Source organism: Sander lucioperca, chromosome 3 (assembly GCF_008315115.2).
Source record: "Sander lucioperca isolate FBNREF2018 chromosome 3, SLUC_FBN_1.2, whole genome shotgun sequence".
Lineage (NCBI taxonomy): Eukaryota > Metazoa > Chordata > Actinopteri > Perciformes > Percidae > Sander > Sander lucioperca.
The window spans coordinates 34,256,801-34,280,969 of NC_050175.1; the positions used below are offsets into that span (position 1 = coordinate 34,256,801).

The 24,169-nt window shown below is 40.0% G+C and overlaps 1 protein-coding gene across 4 annotated transcripts in view; it reads left to right on the forward strand.

Annotated features, from left to right (window-relative positions):
• Window positions 1-24,169, forward strand: part of lrrk1 (leucine-rich repeat kinase 1) — a 113,669-nt gene that overhangs the window by 39,263 nt on the left and 50,237 nt on the right. For 3 of the 4 annotated variants that reach the window (XR_004896907.1, XM_031292688.2, XM_035999651.1), the window contains 14 exons: window positions 219-355; window positions 1,457-1,683; window positions 4,257-4,384; window positions 5,582-5,745; window positions 8,514-8,651; window positions 9,415-9,527; window positions 10,622-10,692; window positions 11,706-11,835; window positions 13,727-13,839; window positions 15,259-15,473; window positions 17,028-17,192; window positions 18,836-19,008; window positions 19,415-19,535; window positions 21,456-21,615. Coding sequence is in view for 3 of the 4 variants with exons in the window: in XM_031292688.2 (XP_031148548.1) it covers window positions 219-355; window positions 1,457-1,683; window positions 4,257-4,384; window positions 5,582-5,745; window positions 8,514-8,651; window positions 9,415-9,527; window positions 10,622-10,692; window positions 11,706-11,835; window positions 13,727-13,839; window positions 15,259-15,473; window positions 17,028-17,192; window positions 18,836-19,008; window positions 19,415-19,535; window positions 21,456-21,615 (2,055 nt within the window). In the remaining variant the exon portion in view is untranslated. The remainder of the gene's footprint in view (window positions 1-218; window positions 356-1,456; window positions 1,684-4,256; window positions 4,385-5,581; window positions 5,746-8,513; window positions 8,652-9,414; window positions 9,528-10,621; window positions 10,693-11,705; window positions 11,836-13,726; window positions 13,840-15,258; window positions 15,474-17,027; window positions 17,193-18,835; window positions 19,009-19,414; window positions 19,536-21,455; window positions 21,616-24,169) is intronic. The other variant, XM_031292689.2, reaches the window with a different exon arrangement.

The following is a 24,169-nucleotide window of genomic DNA, read 5'->3' on the forward strand; positions in this document are numbered from 1 at the left end:
TGACAGTATTGCAGTTTAGCTTTCCGCTTTCCTAGCAATGTGGTTCTGCTCTTAGCTTCTTTAGATAATGCAGTTCAGTGTCAAACTCTGCCAGTTTTATAATTCAGTTTCCTGGTTTTTGAAAGTGCTGGTACAGTGCTAGTGACAGATACTGAGTGAACACTGTCCACCTCTGGTACTGTGAACACATAAAGTGAGAAGTGTGTTTTGTGTTGCAGGTAATGAGGAGATAGCTCGCTTCCTGCTGCAGAACGGAGCAGGATTCTCCTCATACACCCTGATGGACCATCCAGCCTTCAGCAAACACCTCCTTAGACTCAAACTACAGGAAACCTCCAATGCAGAGGGAGAGCAGGTCGGTGTTCTGGAAACAAAGGGGGGCAAAGATAATGTGTTTGTGAACGCAGGAAAAACTGTTACACAGAGACGGGGCTCACGTAGGAAGGCAAGGCAAGGCAGCCTTATTTGTATAGTACATTTCAGCAACAAGGCAATTCAAAGTGCTTTACATAAAACATTAGCAGTTGAAAACAATGCAAAATATAAAAACTGATAAAATACGATATTTTATGAGGCTAGTACCGGACTAAGTATAAACCGTTGCTCTATATACATAATCCACCCGCAATCCTTGCCGTTCCCAGAACGGCCGGTCCCACCGGTATTACTTTTTAATTATCTTTATATGACAGTTCCAATTTTCAACAATATAACTTCAGTAACAATTAAAAATATAAAAAACAGATAAAATATGAGAATAAAAGTTACAGTGCAGTATAAGAAATGAACAATTATTTAAAGAAAGGCAACATCAAAAAGATAGGTCTTCAGCCTTGATTTAAAAGAACTGAGAGTTGCGGCAGACCTGCAGTATTCTGGGAGTTTGTTCCAGATATGTGGAGCATAAAAACTGAACGCTTTTCCCTGTTTAGTTCTGACTCTGGGGACAGAAAGCAGACGTATCCCAGATGACCTGAGAGGTCTGGATGGTTCTTAATGTATCAGCAGATCAGAAATGTATTTTGGCCCCAAACCGTTAGTGCTTTATAAACCAACAGAAGAATTTTGAAATCAATTATTTGAGGGACAGGAGTAGTAGTACTAGGAACTGTAAAATAAAAAATAAAAGATTTGCGCCGTGATGTGTAATGTTGTAATTTCTTTTTGTTGTAAAAAAATTGGTATTGAAAAAAGTATTGTTCAGGAACTGGTAGCGAAGTCGCGGTTTTGGTATCGGTACCAGTATCGAAAATTTTTGAAGGATACCCATCCCTAATTCTGGGTTTAATGGCAAATATTCACGTATTTACTTTGATACACAGTTAAGCATTACAATGTAGTATAATTAGGTTCATAATACTGGAAGTCAAAGTGGTGTGAGGAAGTCCTGATTAAATCCATGTTGTTCTCCTAGCCCTCTTATGATATGATGCCGCCTGTGTGAGTGTGTGTGCAGGCTGTCACTGTGTGCTGGAGTGGTCTGCAGCTGCCATGGTTGGAGCTGGATTGGTTCATGGATGTCTCGTCACGCATCACCAACCTGGATCTGTCATCCAACAGCCTGGCTGCTCTGCCCTCCGTGGTGCCCTGGGGTCTGATCCACCTGCAGACTCTTGATCTTTCTAACAATCTGCTGAAAGAGCTGCCAGCTGCTCCCAGCTCCCAAGAGGTCATCTGCTCCAGGTACGTTGGTCTGGCCCAGATGCAGCTGTGACAAATGGGTTTTCACACAACAAATAGCAGCTAGCCAATGTACTCCATCTTGGATATGATAGATGTCCTCCATTTAAATACATTTCGTGTATAATTGCAAATAAATCAATACCTAATTGGTAGTGAGACTAAGGGTCTAAGGCAGAGATCTTCAACAGGGGGTCCGGGTCCCCTAGGGGGTCCCCCGAAGGGGGGGCACCAAATTGGCCTAACATAAATCCAACATATTATTAGCAAATGTAAATCTGCCTGTTTGATAATAGGCTTACTGGCCCATAGGTAAGGTAGTCACTAAGGCCATCCACAGTTAATTCAATGTTTAATTAGTTAATTCAAATGTATGTTTAACATCAAAACATGATTTATGAAATCATGCCAACAATTATTATTTGAATAGCTTAGTATTGTATGTAAAAAAAAAGGTATCTATGCTCCGTCTCCCTTTCAGTTAAAGGAACATGCCGACTTGTTGGAACTTTAGCTTATTCACCGTATCCCCCAGAGTTAGATAAGTCCGTACATACCCTTCTCATTTCCATGCGTGTTGTAACTCTGTCTGACGCCCCCACCGCTAGCCTAGGTTAGCACAGATCCTGGAGGTAACAGGCTCCATCTAGCCTACTGCTCCCAATAAGTGACAAAATAACGCCAACATTTTCCTATTTACATGTTGTGATTTGTATAGTCACAGCGTGTACAAATAACAAGGTCACATGAGACGCAGCCATCTTCTAACCGTATATAAACTGGGAACTATATTCTCAGAAGGCGAAGCACTGCTACTTGGGCGGAGTGATTAGCGCAACACCTGAAAAGCATGGTTGTTACTTTTCAAATTTTTAAAGTTGAAGCCCGTCCTTTAAATTTTACATACACAGTGGAAATTGGTAGGCATGTGTAACATATTGAGACTCTTTGGGAGAGTCTCTTTGGGGTGTACCCTAAATTTAACAGGAAGTCAGCCATTTTTAATTTACTGTGTAATTTTAGTGCATCTTTTGCCATTTCCAGGAGTCGTACTTTAACAGACTCCTCCTACAGAAATAACACGATTGACTTTAAACATTTTTGTGCAAACTAAAGATCTTAATGATGAAAAGCAAAAATTGATGTCCTGGGCCGTGCCCAGACCATGCCAAGTTGTATTTTCCAGTCAGGCTGCTTTCTATTGCTCCTCTGTAACGGTTAACAAGAACCTGGCAGGGGAATTTAGCTTTCCTTAAGAAATACAGATGTTTCTGAGCTCAACTTCCATTGATTGTTGCTCATGATACTTCTGTAACTTTTAATCAGTTAAGTAAAAGTATGGAATTGATATTCTGAAAGTTCATGTTTTGAATGCAGGACTCTTACTTGTGTACTTTGTACTGTATTTATTGTTTTATTAGTACTTATACCTGAGTAAAGGATCTGAATACTTCTTCTACCGCTGTCCAATAGCTCTCCCAATAACTGCAAACTGTCTTACTATATCAACATCGTGTGTCTTCATGGTTAGCAAGTGATTTACCAATCCATCCTGTATTCTGATTCTTTATTTATAAAGGACAACAAACATTAATCAACATTTCTGTAAATGTGCCAGTATTAGCCAGCCGGCTAATTTTCAACTGTAGTCCTTTGGCCAGATGATTTTAGACCAGAGCAGCAGGAAGCAGCAAGATATTAGTACAGGTTAAACTATACAGATAGAAGTCAACAAGATTGACTACTATTGATACAGACCGCTAAAACAACAGAAAAGCTTTCTCAGTTAGCCATGCAGAGCCACATGAAGCATCATATGAGGACAGAGATACTGAACCAAGTTGATATTGGTCAAGAAATGGCTCCAATACATATGCTAAGTTCTCCTTAAACCACGATACATAATTTTCTGTTTCTACATGAACATGTCCTGAAGTCAATTATGTTGCTGGACACAAAGATTAACCTAATATTGATCTTCTCTCACTTTGGCTAAAAGGCAAAACAAGTTTTTTTTCTCAAAATGCCTGTGTGTATGTGTTTATGTATTCCCACATCGAAGGTGTTTATAAGTGTAGGCCAAACACTAGTCTATATCAACGACGTTTCATTTCCGGTATTGTTCAGGTGTCGCCGGTTATTCCGCCAGATGTCCCTCATTTTAGACCGGATGTCCGTTACCTTCCTCTTTCTTTGTGTTGGCGTTCTAAACTCTGGTGGAATTATGAGGACCATGATTGACTGCTCCTCAGATATCTGCAGGGTAAATCCAGACAGCTATCTAGACTATCTGTACACTCTGAGTTTTCTCAGATTCGACACACGTACACATGTTCCACCAAAACAAGTTCCTTCCTGAGGCTGTTTTGCATTTTCGCCACCCAAGACAGTTGTAATTGGTTTAAAGAAATGCCACCAAACTAGAGCACAATGTACCTTCCTTTGCAGCGCTGTGAAGGTAGGTCTGGCAATGCGAAACTAGGCAAACACTGAATCTGTCCTGAATGTAGCTGCCTGTGTCATAAAGTGGAAGCTGTCGCGGTCACCCTCTCAGCTTGTCTTTTCCTGTGTTTTAGTTTACAGCGCATAAATCTCTCTCAGAACCAGCTCACCAGTTTGCCACCCGGACTTCTGCATCTGACCCACGTCCAGAGACTTTCTGCTGCTAAGAACCAGCTCACAGTCCTGTTTGACATCCCTACCAGTATGTTCCAACTCAGCTTATATATAACTGTCTTTGTAGGAAGAACACTTTTGAATATAGATTTAAAGAATGTATTAACTTGTTGTCAGTTACATGTCAGGGTTATTTTGAAAGAGTTTGGTCAAGAGCTGCAAGGGTCAATTTGAGTATGGTAACCCCCAGACTTTACATAAACACATCCTGAAACCCAACTTGGGGATATTTTAAATAAGCTAGCACATGTTAGTCATGTAAGCCTGCATGTCTGAAGCTGTGATTCATCCTGACTCAATACTTCTAAGGCTCATTAGTTTGTTAGTTGTTTTTTTTAACCAGTTTTCACCAATATAGATACCTTGTTTCCAAAGTTATTGTGTCCACACTTCTGAGCACGCTCGTCAAAGACAAAAATTTTTGAAAGTTCAAAAACAAACCTCACAGTGAAACTACAGTGTTTCGTGTTGCAAATAGTATTTTTAAATCACTTTTTGTATTAATGATGGTGGTCATTTAAATAACAGAAGCCAGACAACCAAATATTATCTTTTATCATCAGTTGTCTGAAAGGTCAGAAAATAATAAATAAAAATGTCCATCCAGGGTCCAAGGTGATGTCCTCAAATGTTTTGTCCAAGCAACAGTCCATAACCCAAGGATATTTGTTATTATTCTCACATTGGAGAGGAAAGAGTGTTTCTGATCGCTTCACTAACTCATTACTTCAGCACTACCCATCTGTTAACAGCTTGGATAAATTGTTAATCAATACACCTAGGTTATTACAGCCATTTATACACTTTATGTCAGATACATGGATGTTGCCATAAATTTGCCATTAAATTGACCATTTTACCATTGGTCGGTTGGTGGTCATTGTTTTGTCTTGTTTTTATTGTAAATTCAGTTTTCTGCTGAGGAACCTGGAGCTCTTTTACTAGAGATGAGCTCATGAACATCAGGGAAACCACACCAGCGGACTTAGTTCCCACATTTCATATTCATTTTTAAAATGTTTGTTTATTTATGCATGCACCAACCACCGCACGTTCCTTATAAGTGTTACTACCTTGGCAATAAACCCTTTTCTGATTCTGATTTTAAAACATATTCAAACTGATTTACAGTAACAACATCTGAAGGGCCTTTTAGTGGTTATTTAGTCATTTGTGCAGGTCTGATTTTCGACTTTGGCTGTGTTCTTTATTTCCATACTGTCAGCCACTAACTGGATCGGTCTTCGCAAGCTAGAGGAGCTGGATGTGTCTGACAACTGTCTGAGCAGTCTACCCACAGCAGTCATGCACTGTTTGAAATCTCTGAGCTTCCTCAATGTGTGCAGGAACACACTGAGCACCTTCCCTGATCCCTGGGCTTGTCCTCTGGTAAGAAATAGACTGATAATGGTCCACTTCCTGTTTTTATCTGCTGATTACAGGATTTTTCTTTTAATCAAAATAGAATAGTCAAGGTGCTGTTGTCCGTGTTTGATATTCTGGGTATTACTGTATTGAGCTCATTTGATGACATTTTAACATGATTATTTATTTGCCATCTATATGTAGCCAATCACTGCAATTGGGTTATTATAGAACTTTTGAGGGTTACCCATATCATGGTGTTAAAGCTGTTTGAGAGGCTTAGCTACTTTGCCAAAGATACTATAATATAATAATAATATTTTAATATTATTATTATTTAATATTTTAGGAGGACAATGAATGTTCATGCAAGATGTTAAACATTTTTATTGCATGCCATAAAAGTCTTTTATTATTGTTGTTGTTGTTGTTCCAGCTTTTGGTCCCAGACAGGTTAGAGGAGTCACACAGACTAAGGGCCTTTTCACACCTACCTCATTTAGTCCGGATTTTCTGATCTTTCAGTTTTATCCGAACCAAAATTACAGGTGTAAACTGGTTTGTGTGCAGTACGTTTCTGTCTGTTTCTAGTGTGAAAGCATTTTTTGGGATGACCATTTACAAGAAGTTCCGGTGCTCCCGGGTAAACAACCGATGTAGCAGAAAAAAATGGAAGCAAATTGCCACTCACCTCTTCGGTCTGTCCCCAAACGGAGGTGCCAGGGCTCGCAGGCTTGCTTGCAGTCGTCTCCTCCTTTCCCGACTGGCAACAATAAAAATGTTCTCACAACGAAGACGTTCCTTTGCCGAATTTGAACTAACCTCGAGTATAGTTGGTGCTGTAGGTGGTAATGCCATAATAATAACAACATAGTGGCAATGATGTACTTATGTTCATTCTTGTCAAGGCCAGAGAGTATTGTCAAAGCTACCAGCCAAAGTGACAACACGCTGACGTCAGATGCATGTCCGTTTACAAACCAATCAATGTCAAGTATAGAAAGACGCAGCACACATAGATAATGACAACAGGATGCAAGCATGACATGTAGACTTCCTTAGTTTGCTCGCATACTTGCAATGTGAAACCAAGCCAAAACTACTCAAATGTTTTAAAAGCTGAACTTTGGTTCAGACCTTGGTGCAGACTTTCAGGTGTGAAAGGACCCTAACACACTGTTGGCCTTTTCGTGGTATTTATTTATGTACAATAACAGACATAAAATAACACCAGTCTTTTAAGTTGGGGCAGAATTCTGGCAAGAGAATGGACAGAACATGTCTTATACCTAACTAACACTGCATTATCATATCATTGATAGACTAGTCACAAAAAGCCATGGATATTCGGCTTTCGGGTGAAATTTCAGGATGAACATTTACAGGTGAACTTAATGTGACCTTCTCTAAACTTTTGAATGTGCATGTCCAACAGTTCAATGTTTCAGTTCTTTCTGCACAACTTGCTGTTCTCTAACAAGGAGCTTAACAGCAAAATTCACAACAGGTGTTTGATCCATGCATCAACCAATACATTTCCTGTCACATTTTGACATCATGAGACCAAGACGACACCTAACAATTGATCAACAGTACCTTGCCATTGCAAGGCTTCAAACAGGATGTTCTCAGATGGAAGTGGCCACTGAGCTTAGAGTGTCACAGAGTGTCATCAGCAGGTTGCAACAGAGATACAGAGAGATTGGAAGAGTCACAGAAAGGCATAGAAGTGGGCGCCCATTGGCCACATCCCACACCGATGACCGCTTTATTGTGAACAGTGCCCTGCGGAACCGGGTGATGAATGCCACTCAACTCCAGGCACAGGGAAGTGAGAGGCACCCAAGTGTCACGTCAGACCATTCGAAACTGTTTACATCAGTGTGGTCTGCGTGCTAGACGACCTGCAAGGGTACCTGACCACACCACCAGGCACAGGCGTCATCGTCTTGCTGGACAAGGGACCAGTGGGCCTCAGTGCTATTCTCTGATGAAAGACGATTCACGTTGAGCAGAAATGATGGCCGCCAACGATGTTGGAGATGTCAAGGAGAGCGCTATGCATCAGCCATTGTTGTCACCAGACGACCCTTTGGTGGTGGTGGTGTTACAGTGTGGGCAGGTGTGTCTAGTCAATACAGAGCTGCCCTACACTTTCTGAATGGTACAGTGACAAGCCCATACTACATGAATAACATCATTAATCCAGTCATTGTGCCCCTGCATGAACAACACAGGCCTAATTTCATCTTCATGGACGACAATGCTCCAGCTCATCAAGGTCGCATCATTAGGGAACGGCTGCTGGAGATGTGATCAGCTGAGTCGCCGTGTTGAGGCTCGTAACTCTGTACCCCAGAACCTCAATGACCTGAGGGCCGCCCTTCAAGAAGAGTGGGATGCCATGCCTCAGCATACAATAATTTGACTTGTGGACAGCATAAGACATTGTTGTCAAGCTGCAATTGATGCTCAAGGGCACATGACAAGTTATTGAGACATTGAAATTTTTTGTTGTGGTATACCCACCACTGTTGTGGCTTTTGTTTCAATACATTATATGAGATGAGGAAATCACCATTGCATGCTTCTACTTAAATGCCCTACTTTCATGATATAATACCACTGTAGCTTGAACTTTTTACATTTTCCATAAATTCCCCCCGAAAGCCAGATATGAGTAGTATTTACTGTAAAGAAATGGTAGGATACAGTTGAACTGTATAATGGGGGGGGAGGACTGTTTTCACATAATAACACAAATGGATATTCATATTTCTCCTCCCCTGCAGAAGCAATGCAAAGCTTCCTCTAATGTGATCGAGAGTCTTCCAAACACCATCTCCATCTTCTGGAGGACTCATCTGCAGGAGGTGGACTTCTCCGACAACAGCCTGAAGGAGCTGCCCTCATATCTCTTTGAACTGGAGGTAGGAACCAGCATTCTGGATTTGTTGCTGGACATCTGTATGTGCACCACGCTGAAGTGTAAATAATAATTACAAAACTAAGGATTTAACAAAAATGAATACATTAATATAAAAATAAATATAATCAGACTGCTGTGTGTGAAGGAGCCTGCAGATGGCACTGCTGCTGTGTAGTTGGTCTCCATGTTTGGATCATGGACTTACATTCAGCTTAGAAACACCAAGATAATTAAGTTTAGATACAGAAATGTTTGGCTCCCTTTGCCAACACTAACCAAAGAGTTGCCCATTTTGGGATTGGATTGTGGAGCTCTTAATAGAATTGCAAACCAAATAAGAATGCTGTACATGTTCAGCCTTTGAATGTACCAACACAAGCAGAGCACTGCCAAATCAAATGTAAAAGCAAGAAACAGTAAGGAAAAAATTGTACAACAATGGGCCTCATGCAAGAAACACATCTGCCTGTATGAGGGATTTCAGAGAATTGTCCCATTCACCATTTTTTCTTGTATATGAATGATCCTGTTTTCTGCCAGACTTTATTTCAGATCTATGTTTAGATTTAGACAATTCCTGATTTGAATGAATGATGCGTGAGTGAATGATTTGAGACAGCGAAAACACAGTAACCACAATGAGAACTTTTTGGAGCTCAGAGGAGCTGTTCTCAGAGCCAGCTGTCTGTGTATTCCTTGAAAGGAAAAATGTGAATGTGTGGTTTACAATATCTAACGCCTCCTCTGACTCATCCTCCCATCAGGCTCTTGTCTCGTTGAGATTGTGTGGTAATCACATTGCAACACTCCCAGCCCCCAGTAAGTGGAAGTGCTCTCAGCTCAGGACCCTCGATCTTTCCAGGAACCAGCTGGGCAAGTAGGTCCACACAGTAGATAAACACTGCCAGCTGTTACTGAACAGCTCAATAAATGTCTTGTGTAAAATAAAATCATTACTTTTGCAACATTACAATGTTTTAAGGCACATTACAAGTTTGTCATTTGTCATTCAGCGTTGAAGAAAATGTGTGATATTTCAAGATAAAAGCAGGGTGGGGCTTTGATCTGAATCTAGTATAACACTGATTTCCCACTGGGTGCGTCTGTGCTGCGTTCCCGGTTTTGTTCCGTCCTCTGCGGAGCATCTTGGCTGCCGGACTCGCAAATTATATTGTCTCTACAAGTACTTTACAGAACAATCACATGTTTATTAGCTAGTATGTACCTTCCACTCCAAGTACTCCTGTAATTAAACTCCATGCCTTCTTTTTTCTGGTGTTGTCCTGATAAAAAAAAAAGATCTGTGATGTCTATTATGATTTTCCATCTCCAAGATGAATCTCTCGTCGTCCATGGTGTTGTAGAGGAGACATATACGATTTTGGGGGGTGTCTTTTGATAAATTGACAGGATGCCCTCGTTGTTTTGTTGAATATCAAGCATTGTCTTGAATGGCTGCGATTGCTCGCAGGTCGCGGCACATCTGGAACGCAGCGCAGACATGCCCGGTGGAAAATAGGTGTAAGACACTCTTATTTTGAGTTTGAATGATTCTAAATACCTTATCAAATCTAAGTAGGTTGAGCTTTTAACATTTGGTTTAGTTTAGATATGTCATCACCATCAACAGTGTAATTGATATTGTGCATGCAGACTAAATGGATCTGGTGCAGCTTGTTTGGTTACAGCCACTTTTCCTAAATGTATTACTACTCTAGTTGTATGCATGTTTGTCCTGTGTGTTATATACTGTATCATGCTAGGCTTAACATAGAGTTTTTGTCTCTCTTGCTTATGAGTTTTGTTTGTTTTTTGTCAGAAACATATTGGCATATTTGTAGACATTTATGAATCATGTTAAGCTAAATTCCAATGCGGTGTAATATTTGTCAATGAGGGCTTTTGAAATTCCTTTTGAATGCTACTGTCCCTGACATTAGTGGATTACTGTACTTCAAATTGTGTCTTTAGAACAGAGGAGTTGCCCAAGTCCCGGAGGCTGGCCTTCCTGACTACATGGAACAGGAGGGACCCAGACCCAGGTAGATCTGCTTTACATACGTGGAAATAAATTATTCATATCATTAAAAGCTAATTGCTTCTATGAATGTGGACTTTGGAGATGGTGTCAGGACCATAGGCTTAGACATTATACAGTCTCTCCATTGGTAAGATCTTGTGATTGCAACAAACATTCAATCATTTCCTAGTGTTATTTTATATTTTGTCCTGTCCTTGCAATAGTTCCACAAACTGAGAAAGTGTATACAACATGTTATTTAGGTGAGACCTCTTTAACCTCTATACATTACCTTATTTTCATTGTTGTTATGCATGGTGAGTACAAGGTAAGTTGAGCCCAAAAATGACTTCAAATTTGAATCATCTTGTGACCCTTCCAATTCTTCTTGCGACCCATTGAAGACGTCCCGTTCCCCAGGTTGGGAACCACAGCTCACTCCCAGCCTCTAAATGACTGAAACCATTTGTAACGTTCTAACCAACCTCCTAACTAAATTAATTGAACCATCCCTGACACCGTACTTCTGACTAACCTTTTGATATTTGGAAACCTACCTGAAATCACTCAAACTCCTGGTGAGGTACCTGCTACCACACTACCTGCTATTGCCTATTACAGCATTGTAACCTCTCACACTAACAACCACAAATGTCTACACTACTGAAGATCATTTTAGTTCCATATTATGGTAATTGCTGAGATTAAAAAGTCACAGGATCCTGGTGGGAATGAGTCCAGTATGGGTCAATCCTGTGATGTAATGGAAATGATGCAGTTTTATTATTATTGTGTAACAGTGTATTGTATTTGTATTAGTGTTACATCATGTTTCACATGCTGTTTCAGAGGAATTATATCCTGCCAAGAATCCACTTCTGTGGAACATACTGCTTACTCTTAGGAAAAATTTGGCACAAAGCCAAACACAGGTCCATAGCCCAGCTCCAGTACTAGTTACATTCTGATAAACTGTATGTAATCCTTTGTGTGAGCATACATGCGATGACCCTCTGCATGGCTCTGTCTTGGCAGTGTGTCCCATAGAGTTTCCCATGATTCTGCGGGATTCACTGGAAGTGCTTTTCTTGAATGACAACCAGCTGGAGTGTGTTCCCCAGTCAGTGTGTGGTCTGCACAGCCTCACTGAGCTCTACCTCTCCAAGTGAGTCCCTCTGTCTGTCTGCCACCCTTCACCTGCATACTCCTTCTCAGTCCTCCCTCTGTCGCACTGCTGATATTGGTGTAACGTTATAATCCCCAGATTATGTGTGTTTTTTCTCTCTCTATCTCTTTTTTATTGACAAATGATGTCTGAGAGGTGCAGTGTTGTAAGGGGTACTCGTATCTCTGTCAGTTCTCAAAATAAACATTTTTTGGGTGCTAGAAAATGTTTTCACACACTGCCAGGATTCCCTGTGGCAGACAGTGGGGGCCATATTCACCAACTTCTGCAGCTACAAACAGAGCTCATCCTCGGGTCAAATTTGACCCCTTTTCAAAACTTTTATATCAGAAATATGAGTTTCTTTTTAACCAAATGACCCAAAAAGTAAGTACAATTGCAAATACTCGATCGCTACTTTCAATGAATTTTGGGTATTCAATTTTATAGCATTTGGAAAAAAATTGAAATGGTTTTCAAAATAGTCTCCTGACTAAACTTTGACATACACGTTTGTGGTTATCCATCAACATACGTTCCTCTAATATTAGTCAAAATAATTCAGAATTTTAATTAGGTATAATTTCCAGATTTATTGACCATGACCTGCAAAGAAAAGTGTAAAACTAATGGTAATAAGTTGGTGTTAATATGTTAGTGAAAAATAGCGTCAAACGTTGAAAAAAAAGTGACAAAAACATTGAAAATAAGCGTCAAAAGAGCCAAAAAAGGGACAAAAATGTGAGACAATGTGTCAAAAACATTATAGGAACCATGTATATTATGTTTGTTTATGGTTTATAGTTTTCACCAATTACGTAATGTAGGACGTCATGGTGGTTAGTCTGACAATAATCAGTCTATTTATACACCTGTGCACCTGCATGGCAGAGGCTAGAGAGGGGGTGAGTTTGGGTTTTTGCATTTTCTGTTGACCACAAGTTTTATTGCAGTTTCATCGCAAGTTTCACCACATCCACGTTCACCTTTATGCAGTATTTTTCAGGCAACTGGATTTAGTTTCTTAATGTTCTTTCCGACTTTCGAATGAACAATAAATCTTTGAATAATTCAGATCCACTCCGTGATACGCTTTCAAACGGCGCGTCATACGGTTGATTGTTCCCTGACTCAGCCTCTCGGCGGCTTATGGAGGTTGTTAAGATCAGCCATTCCTAGCAGGTAGCCTTATAGATAGATAATCGGATCTTATGATCTCTTATGATCTTACTAAATTTCCACTATTGTGTGAAATTCAATTTCAAATTTTTTTTAGCCTTAGACATACAGCTAGAAATGAACAAAATAATCATTTATTTCAACGTGCTGCTAATTTACAGCAGTTGCACTCTTACTATGAGCCATTCACAATTTCTGTATTCCCACATACTACATACTATTGAATTTGGAAGGATGAAGCTAAATCAAATTCAATAACCTTGTCAAATGTTTTCAGTACAATCAGTTGTGAGTGTCAGAAGCTAGTCAAATTATACATTGCATTGGCTAATTAATTGGTGGTGTTGTTTTACACTGAAGACACTTTCAAACGATATATTGCCAGAAAAAGTCAAATAATAAAGTCAGAAACAACAAATGGTTTTAGGTTCGGTCCCTGGGAACCGCTGCTTGGTATGATGTCAGTCCTCCTGCTACAGCTGTTTGCAGCTGTTTTATACAAGCCACAATTGAATTGTTTGGAAAGTTGTGGATCCACAGCATCCTGTGGCTTTGGCAACATATCTACCTGACTGTTTTTAAAAAACCCTTGTGGGCTCAGTGAAGGTCCATGAGGTTTAAATAGTTCAATTATATATATAATAATTAAACATATTAACATGTCCTTAATGTGAATTGTTGACCCATGTTGTCTCACCTTCTTTGGGGACAGTAATCCTGGAATCCGGGAGCTTCCAGCAGAGCTCAGCCAACTCTCCAACCTGTGGCAGCTGGACACTGAAGACCTCAACATTAACAATGTCCCCCAGGAAGTAAGAAAAGAAGGTACTGTCTAACTCCACTGACTCTTCAAAAGGAACCAAAAATGTATAGAAATGTTTTCCTCAAGTTAGAATGCTTAAAGGACTACTGAAGCCCCATATTAACTTCAGATAAAGTTTAAGTTTTAAGCTGTAAAGAATCAGGTCAGTGGATTTTGACCCCCACCACTTACATTGTAAGCACATTAGGAAAGGACTTTTTAATGGCCAATATAAACAGGAGGAATGATTACAGCAAGCAAACCTGGTTTCAATTTCTGTATGGGCACCTGACTATTGGAGAATTTACTAAGAAACTACTGATATATCATTAAATATGTCTCTATATATGTGTATATGATTATATACGTATATATGTGTGTGGTTTTATATATATATATATTTTGAATGTACAAGCGTAGAGTTGCAGCAGCCGCTCAGCGTCCGTATGTTATGTTCAATGTAGCCCGCCTGTCAGACTGGCGATCGGATCGCCCATCGGTGATCTCAAGTAACCACAATTGGATGATTTGAAAATAGAAGAGTCACCCAAGCCTAAAGTGCACTAGGGCTCGGTTCAAATATAGGAAGTGAACCAAAAAACAGCTTATTTACTCGTTTTATTATTTGCAATTTAAATAAATGAAACCTTTCACACAATTTAGACACACACATAGGCCTATATGATTTAACGGATAGTAACTTTAAAATCCATAACTTATTATGATCTCGCTTGTCGTCTGTGTAACAAGGACAACACGCATAGACTGTAAAAATAATGGACGAAGCTTCCGGGTCTGAAAAGTGAAGCCAGTGCTGAAGTGCCTTAAACTTGCATTCTATCTAATTTCCAGCAAGGGGTGACTCCACTGGCTGTTTGTATAGAATTCTATGAGAAAAAGACCCTATTTCTAACTTGATTTATTACCTCAGTAAACATTTTCATATGAGTTCATGGTCTCATGCGCTAGTTTCAAGTCTTCTTCAATACAGCATGATGTTCATTTAGTAAAGTATGGTCCCATTTATTTAAAACTAGAGGATAAAGCAGGGGATGCTTTATGGAGTGGATACACGTCAATCATGACAGAGGCTTAGCAATGCTAACCATGACGCTGTGTACATTAAAATAGACCTGAACCTGTTTTTTGGTTTTGTCACTCACTGTGTTTTCACTTCATCAAAGTTAATTTGAACATTTTGGTCGCCTAAAAATGTCTTGTTCAGCGTTCTGCTAACCAAGCTAGCTAGCGCTAGCGTTAGCTGGTGACTTCAGGGAAAGTTTGCAGAGTTTCTGTACGAGTCTCTGTACTGCCATACATTCAGATGAATGGCTCCAGTACCCGGAGGTCTATGTTAACCCATTGGTAAATACCCACTGATTGACTCGCCATTCATTTCCAACATCCCGAAAAACCAAATGTTGACCTCTTTGATCTTTCAGGACCTGCCTCTGTCCTGGCTTTCCTCCGGGCACACCTCCGAAAGGCAGAGCCTTTTAAACTGCTGAAGATGCTTGTGGTTGGTCCACCGAGACAGGGGAAGACGGCCCTTCTAGAGGCTCTACAGACCGGCAGGGTGGCCCCCTTCACCCCAGCAGAATGCAGCATCTCCACCTCCACCTGGGAGCTGGACAAACCCAACGGAGGCAAAAACAGCGTGAGGAAAACACAGACCATACATACGAATTCTATACATTCAATGCACACGCACAGTACATGGTCTAGATTTCAGACCATAAGGATGAAAAATGAACTGTTTTGTATCTATCTGCCTAAATGAATTTGCTTCTTTTTTTCTGTAGCTTTCACATTTTAGAAATGAAACTGTACTGAGAGCAAAATCACGTCAGTAAACAATAAAATAGTTTGATATGCCCGGCTTGTGGACGGTAACCTTCCACAAGTCGGGCATATCAAACTGTTTATTGCCCTGCCTTGAGGTGATTATCCCGTTTATTCTACTTCTTGCTTGCCAACATAATAAAACAATTCAAATACTTTAATAATTATGCTTTTTCTTATTCGTATTGCATGCTTATTAAATGTATACTCTGTTTGAGTTCATCTCCCTCAAAAAGTAGTCCCCTTTAGAACTACGGTGAATAACGTTAGCTCAGCTGTAGCTAATTAGTTTCTATAGCAACCACAGTCCGGGTCAGTTGTCATTGTCAGTCTATCCTTCTGGTGGCTCTTCCACTCTGTTTCCACTGTGAAAACCTTGACAGCAAAGGCAGTTGCCTTTTTCGTGTTTGATTCAAGGGCCCCGTCTTCAATTGTACGCAGCTCCTCATCTGCCAGATCTCGGAAACGGGTACCCTGGGCCTTGTCTTTTTCTTTTGTCATTCCGTCGTCCTCATCGCTCTTTAACCAGTCCTCAAATGTCGTCCCTCCTCCAAATATATTAAAATTGACAATGAATTCGTCCATTTTTGAAACACTATAATGTTTAGAACTACGGCGAATAACGGTAGCCTAACTGTAGCTAACGTTAATTAGTTTCTATAGCAACCACACAAGGCTGCATCTGATCACTAACGTTAGTTTAATAACGTAGTTGCTACATTGTATCTCGCTTGCGAAACTATGTATCGACTGACCCTCCGATAGATTTCCAACACATTTTAGAAACTTTTTTAAACAAGGTTTATTTTTACAATGGACCTCATGTTTGAAATTTCTGTGATAGAAAAAAAATACAAGCGGCGTATTGATCTACTATTTGATGACGCTGTGCTCAGTCAGCGGGCAACCTGCCGGGTTAATGCCCTCCTCCCAGCCAATCAGAATCAAGCATTCTTAAACGAAGTAGAATAAGACAAGTTCATTGTCAGGTGTTCAAATGGCCCTCCCTGGTGAAGGAAGGAGAGCAGAAAACAGAATAAATAAGCGAAAAGAAAAAAAGTAAGAGAGCGCAACACCATCTTGGATAAATTTAACAGAAACACCTCTTTCCAGAAACAGTGTCCATGTTTCTCTGGATAATCCACAAAACACATTGTCAACAGTTTCAAAGGGATTTCTTTTTCGTCAGAGTAGTTCCAATAAAAACTGTTCACAGTGAGGTCTGTGGTCCATTGGAATCATTCAACTTCCTACAAAATCAGGGAGTGGATCTTTAATAATGACGATTTTTTTAAATTCCTTACTCATCATGTATTCTCTTTCCAGCCCCTTCTTTAGAGTTGACTTAACACTCATCTTGTCCACACAGAAGGACTCAGTGGCATTCAACGTGTGGGACATAGGTGGTCAAGCGAGCATGTCCACAGTGAACCAGTGTTTCTTCACTGATAAGGCCCTGTATGTGGTGATCTGGAACCTGGCTCTGGGAGAGGAGGCTGTAGCCAACCTGCAGACATGGCTGCTCAACATAGAGGTGAAATGTAGCTCTCTCTCTCTCTCTCTCTCTCTCTCTCTCACACTCACACTCACACACACACACACACACACACACACACAGAACCTGCTTGCAGCTGTGAGTGGGTCAGAAAGTGAAGGGTGTGACTGAGGCTTTGTGTTCCCAGGGGGAGGGAGGAGTGATCTGATTTGAAGGAAAACAATTTGGTTGTCAGATCACATCAACCAACCACAGTCTGATTGATGTCATTTAATGAAAGCATGATGACGTAGAAGATGTTGAAACGGCTTGCAACATTTCACTCAAATGGTTCATTAGAACCTAATTACCATCTCTAACATTTAATAATGCCTTCCTACTGATTTATGTGGTTAGTTTACAGCATTATTAACGCCTGGATTTGTTTAATAGGCTGAAATATCTCTCTGTTGTTGTTACTTTGTCTTATTAGGGCCCGAGCAACGATCACGTCGGTCTGTGAAGGCCCTATTGAAATTACTACATAGGATTATTAGGAATTATATATATGTATATATGCACGAAAGGGCCAGGGGCCCCAACGGTCCCTGGCACTGACATTTTTTTATTAAGATTATTGATTAAGATTATTATTATTATTTTTCTGTAATCCCATTTTTTAGGTGCTTGGGATGCTTGAAACATATATATATATATATATATATATATATATAGCTCTCATACATATATCTTTAATATAAGTTCAGCAGTACAGTTGTTGATATGGAACCTGCTATAAGAACCAACACATGAAAAAATACAATTACTTCTTTCAAACTTCAGTTAGTAAAAGCAAAGTTTGTGAAAAGTAACAAATGTTTAGGATTTAAAAAATGTTCCTGTCTAAATGCCACTGTTAGATATTGATAAATATGGCTTCAGGCTCCTATATGAAATGTGTTTAATTTTAAAGAGTGTCAATCAGATGTCGCCACTGGTTTGATTTTATCTGTAGACACTTATGCTAAAAACTGATTGATTTGATTGTTGATTAACACATCTAACCAATTGCATATGCTGGCTAAAACTAGGGCTGTGCTATTAATCGAAATTGAATCGTGATTATGATTTTGGCTCCCAATGATCACAAAAACAGAATAATCGAGAAAAACAATTATTTAGCGTTTTATTACGTTTTAAGAGTAAACTCTTATTTTCTCTTGTGTTCTGAATGAAAAAATAAAGTTTAAATAGGAAAAGTATTAAGGCAAATTTCACAGTTGTATGTTTTTTTTACTGTTGATTTATTTAACTTTTTCCACTGTTTTTTAAGTTCAATAATTGCAACATCTTTCCAGAAGTCAACGAGTAATCGTGTTAAATTATCGTGATTTCAATATTCACCAAAATAATCGAGCCTTAGCTAAAACATGTATTGGTTGAAAAATGTCTTCATCAATAAGAATGCATTCATTCATTCATGTGCCTGAAGTTCCATACCTAGGGCATAATGACAACTAAACCAAACTCCATCTGCTGAGGAAGAACATGAGATGAGGTTGAAGGCCCTGGAAAAAGTTAGAGGTTGGACATTGAGTTAAGATGTTCTTGTGTGTGTCAGACAACTGTTTCCAAGGTAAAGAATGGACTTTCACACTCATCTTGTGAAATAAACGCGAGTTCCTTTGTGTTGTGGCCTGTAGGCGCGAGCACCCAACTCTGCCGTGGTGGTCGTGGGAACACATTTGGATCTCATCGATACCAAGTTCCGCACTGAGAGACTGGCCACGCTGAGAGCTTATATTCTGGCTCTGTGCAGAACCCCTTCAGGGGCTCGAGCCAGCGGCTTCCCTGACATCACCTGGAAACACCTGCAGTAAGCACACATTTTACCTTTCATTGTTTGTTTATTGCTATTGGTAAGAAACAGCTGCACTCTTTTTTTATTCATCTTTTTATTTGCAAAAAAGAACAGCAATTGTTTACAAACATTTGACAACAAACATTTAGTTTTTTAGTTTTTTGCTACCCCCACCCCCCACATACTGCCTATGCAAATAATAGAAACAGCTGTAAGATTCATGTCAGTTGTCACTAGTATCAGCCTTACAGACGTCTGTTAAGCCACCTACACATGATAGGCGGCAAAAGCGCTTTGCACTGGCCATTCCATTGATTTCCTATAGGTAGGGCGGTGGCGCCCAACTATGCTCTGCGCTACCCCTGGCGTCGCGCACTGATCGGATTTGTGTGATCTGTGATTTGTGTGTTTTGGTACTCAGTGAAGTGTCCTGTAAGACTCTGGAGGGCTTGGATGGGCTGAAGAAGCTGATCTACCAGGTGGCTCTCTCCATGAAAGAAAGCAGCAGCTCAGCCTGTGGCGGTAAACTGCTGGGCAGACTGGTGAGTGAGGCAGTGTGACTGGTGATGCTCGACTCAGCTCTTCACAGCTTGCCCGAACAGAGAGAAACTTACTAAGAACGTGAATGTATTTATAAAAAAAGGAGACATAGGGGAGCTTCTACAGATGGTAAATGTGGGACAAGATACATAAAATTCAATAGGTGGTGAATCCCAGAAGGACAAAGGACTGAGACATGTCTTGGAGGGTAATAGCAGATGTATAATTCTTGTTTGTTTTTGTATTTGTGCGTATCATGGCTTTGCTGGAGGTGCCATTGTTTTCTGTTTTCTGTTTCATTCTGTTCATGTGATACTGTCATATAATTGAGAGGTTAAGAGAGAAATTTTGATATGCGCTGGGAGGGATTGTAATTGCAATAAAAAAAATTTTATAAAAACATTAGAACAAAGAAGAAAAAACAAAGAACATACATGTATCATCATAAGTTTTCAGGAACAGGCAATAGAGCTGAAAGATGAAGGATTCTTGAAATTGTCTTATGTGTTTTCAAATAGTTTAAATGAGACATATCATGCTCATTTTCAGATTCTTACTTTTAATTTGGGTTTCTACTAACAGGTTAACATGTTTTAATGTTAAAAAAAACACTTTATTCGCTCTGGTGTAACACCTGTCTCTTGCGAGGCCCCCGAAAAAGCCCATTATAATTTTCATAGAGCATGTAGGTATTAAATAACAGTTCTTGAAAATAACAAAAAAACAATCAGACAATACATTTCATATCTTCCCTCTAATAATGAACGTGACCATTCTCCAGGCAGCCGGGGCACCATGGCCATGGTCTCTTGCTAGGGAATTAGCAGTTCTAACTGAAGGTACTTCTTCCCAGTGAGCCAGGGACTATTGGGGCAGAGTTTGCTGCATGTTGCCGCTTGGCCAAACAAAATCCGTTCAAACATCATAGTCACACAACACTAAATACAACAATGACGTTCATGTATCAAACATTACACCAACACCAAGCATTGGCTTGTTGTTGTGGCTGTGAGATGTAGTTGAAAGGCAAACCCAACCGTAACTGTAGTTTCTATGGTTAGTTCCTGGAAATATTTGGTCAAAAGGAGTTCAAACTATCAAGCACATACTGTACATCCTTCTTGTAATTTTCTAAAGCACAGACAGATGTTTACCCTTTTAATTAAATTAAAGCGTAACTCTCGCCAAAATGCAACACAGGGTCTTTTTGTGAATGTACCCGAGTCAAACTTTCGTTTAAAAGCATATTTAGGACGGAAGTGTCACTTTTAAGATTTACCGTATTCTCATTTTTCGGTCAAATGGCCTTTTGAATGGGAGTCCTAGGGGCACTTTTATGCTAGCCTCGACCGGAAGAACAACAGCTACAGTGAGTTGCTCAAAACCTTTCTTTTTAGTAAACTCTGGGTACACAAACAATGTTCTCAATGCTCGAGTTCATGTGTAGAGACCCTGGTCATACTTGGAGCAAAGTTTCATGTTGTGTCGAGCCGTCATAGTGTTTTAAAAATAGCTATTTTGAGGCTAGCATAAAAGTGCCCCTAGGACTCCCATTCAAAAGGCCATTTGACCGAAAAACGAAGATACGGTAAATCTTAAAAGTGACGCTTCCGTCCTAAATATGTTTTTAAACGAACGTTTGACTCGGATACATTCACAAAAAGACCCTAGGTTGCATTTTGGCGAGAGTTACGCTTTAAATTAAATGTTATTTATAGTGTCAAATCCCAACAGGAGTTATCTCAGGACACTTAACTGATAGAGTTACACTATAATTTACAAAGACCAACAATTCCCACAAGCAAGCATTTGGTGCGACAGTGGCGAGGAAAAACTTGGCCTAGGCTCTAGGTGGGCGGCCATCTGCCGCTGCCGGTTGGGACACAGAGACACTGATACAGATACATTGTCTCCTCCACCAGATCCCCAGGAGCTACCTGACACTTCAGGAAGCAGTGATAGCAGAGAAGCAGAGGCGAGATGCTGAGGGAGAGGTCCTATACCTAACTAATGATCAGCTGGAAGCCATCATCCAACAGAACCCAGAAAGTGACATCAGAGACTATGAGGACCTGCAGACAGGTACTGTGATTTGTTGAGCAAACACCTCGATGTGAAAATTGTTTGTTTTACTTGTTTTTTGTTTGTAACCTTATGTGATTTCCCTGTTACCTGAGTACCCCGACCTCAAAATCCAACATGGCTGCCCTGTGCATCAACAGTAGTAAAAGCTGTAGTAACATGCCGTTTACTGCATATGGTGTACCACCCCCCCAGAATTGATGTCCTAACCACAGAATCTATATTTGATTATTGTTTACTTGCTTATGATGAGGTCAGTGTTGATAATGGAAGTATATACATGTAAAGATAGAAATAATGAAGCTTTACTGTACCACTTCACCCATTGAACTGTGTACGGGAACTGTTTTTACTGATTCATGGCACTATATAATAAAATTATAACATAAAATGATAATATAATGAAATTATATAATTACATATAATTGTGAGTAAGTATTTAATTGGGTTCTCAGGGTTACTAGCATCTAGATTATGTCCGTTATTGCATGTGGGTCCAATGGGATAGGACATTTTGACAACCAGGGTGGGAGTTTGCAATGGCCCAATATCCAGTTTTGTTCCCAATGTATCTATCAACACATCTGCCAATTTTGGTGCTTTTATCACAAAATGAACAATTGTTTCAATTTATTGAACTATTAGCACTTCTGTCTTATTTGTGTCTCACTATATATTAGTTGTACACACAGTCCTGTCCAACTTCTATCTGTGGACGTTGTGGATTTTGTTACGCTGTTTGTATGCACAAAAAACATCCTGATGCATTGTTATCAACTGGTATTGCTAACAATGTCTAACCTGGCTAGAGGAACCCCACAATGAAAAATTTGACTTGTAAATGGAATGCATTCTACTCGGGTGTGACGTCATTCCTAGCATCGGCTTCCGAGTTCAGCGATAAATGGAACGCACTGTTATACACAACTCTTATACATGCCAATCAGCTTATTGTGCTAAAGCCATATGGCTAAAAGTCGTTCCGGCAGAGCTCGCGCTTGTGAACTCTGGTTCCATATTACGTGCATCAATCTCGTGCGGCACGGATACACAAACCATTATAGCCCTAATGCCTACACAGTCTGTTTGAATCGCAGCATCACGTATAAATAAACCAGTGTGTTACTACTGCTCTTGTGGAATAACACATCTGGTTGGGTGTTTTTTTTATTGTTGTGATTAACAATTTTTTATTTTTCATTTTTTAACAACATACAAAACAAACAACTCGCAACATGAACAAATTCATATCATCATAAGCCCATCATACACGTCCCTCCCCAACAGCACAATGCTTCTTAGGAGCCCTCCAGAAAGCTCAGGTACTTTCCCCATTTTCTAGTATATATATATATATCCAATCTGGCAAACCGATTTTGTGTTTTTCAAACGCCGCCACCCTAGCCATCTCACAAGCTCACTCCTGGATTGACAGCACCACATCATTCTTCCATCCTCTTAAAAGAATCTGTCTGGCTATCATTAAACTAGTCTGGACCCAGCTTCGTATGTACTTATCCATACCACTTAGGATTGCCTGGGTGTTTTTTAATGTAAGAGACTGGAGGTTTCACTTACTCAGCTGCCTCTAGGTCTTGCATTGCCAGCCCTATCTCCACAGCGCTGTGGAGATAGGGCTGGCTCTACCACACATACATTCCAATTTCACAATCGTCTTGGGCGGCGCCAAGTTCTGGACGCAGCGACGGTGGCTCTGCAGAAATAGTTTCAGGACGGAAATTGTTTTGGTGGAACATTTGCACCCCATAAAAAAAAAAACCACTACATACAATATTAAATGAAGTTAACTGTTAACGTGAGCTATTTAAATTAGCTGGCTACATGGTTAAACGTAATCTGCTCTTACCAGTCTATCGCCGTGTATAGTTTGTCTATAGCAAATCCCCACCAACTGGACCCAAAACGTCCCAGTTAGAGAGTAAATGCCGTGAACATATTTTTTGTAAATCGTTTTAATCATTTCCCGAAAGAACCAAGCAGGCCTGCCTTGTTGCACGACCCAAATTTTCTTCAAAACTTGCCATTTTCAGCATGTAGCTTGCTAACTTGAAGTTTGTTGTTTTCCGAACGGAACAGAGTTTAAGAACGGCAACACACAGAAAGCGAAAGGCGAGGGACATCCGGCGGAACATCCAGCTGTGCCAGATGTGAGGCAATTGTCCCGGAAATTGTTGATCCTGACTAGCTGCCACTAAAATGTGTTGATCTGAGCCGACCACCTTATCCTTGTGTTGTTGGTCAAAATGCAAACACGCTCAGGAGTTGCAATTATGAAACTTGCATGTGCGCATTGTCTCTGGCAAATGGTCCTAATTGCTCCATGTTCTTTGTTCTATGTTTTACTGAACATCAACATGTAGTATAGTTATTGATTTAAAACATAATACTGAAAATACAAAGACATACTTTAGTTACACGTGTACACATACAAAGAGGAGGCTCACTGTCCGGTGAAGTATTTTGTTATATATGTATATTATATTACGCCCTTGACTTCACTATTCAAGAATGAACACCATGTTTAAGGCTATCT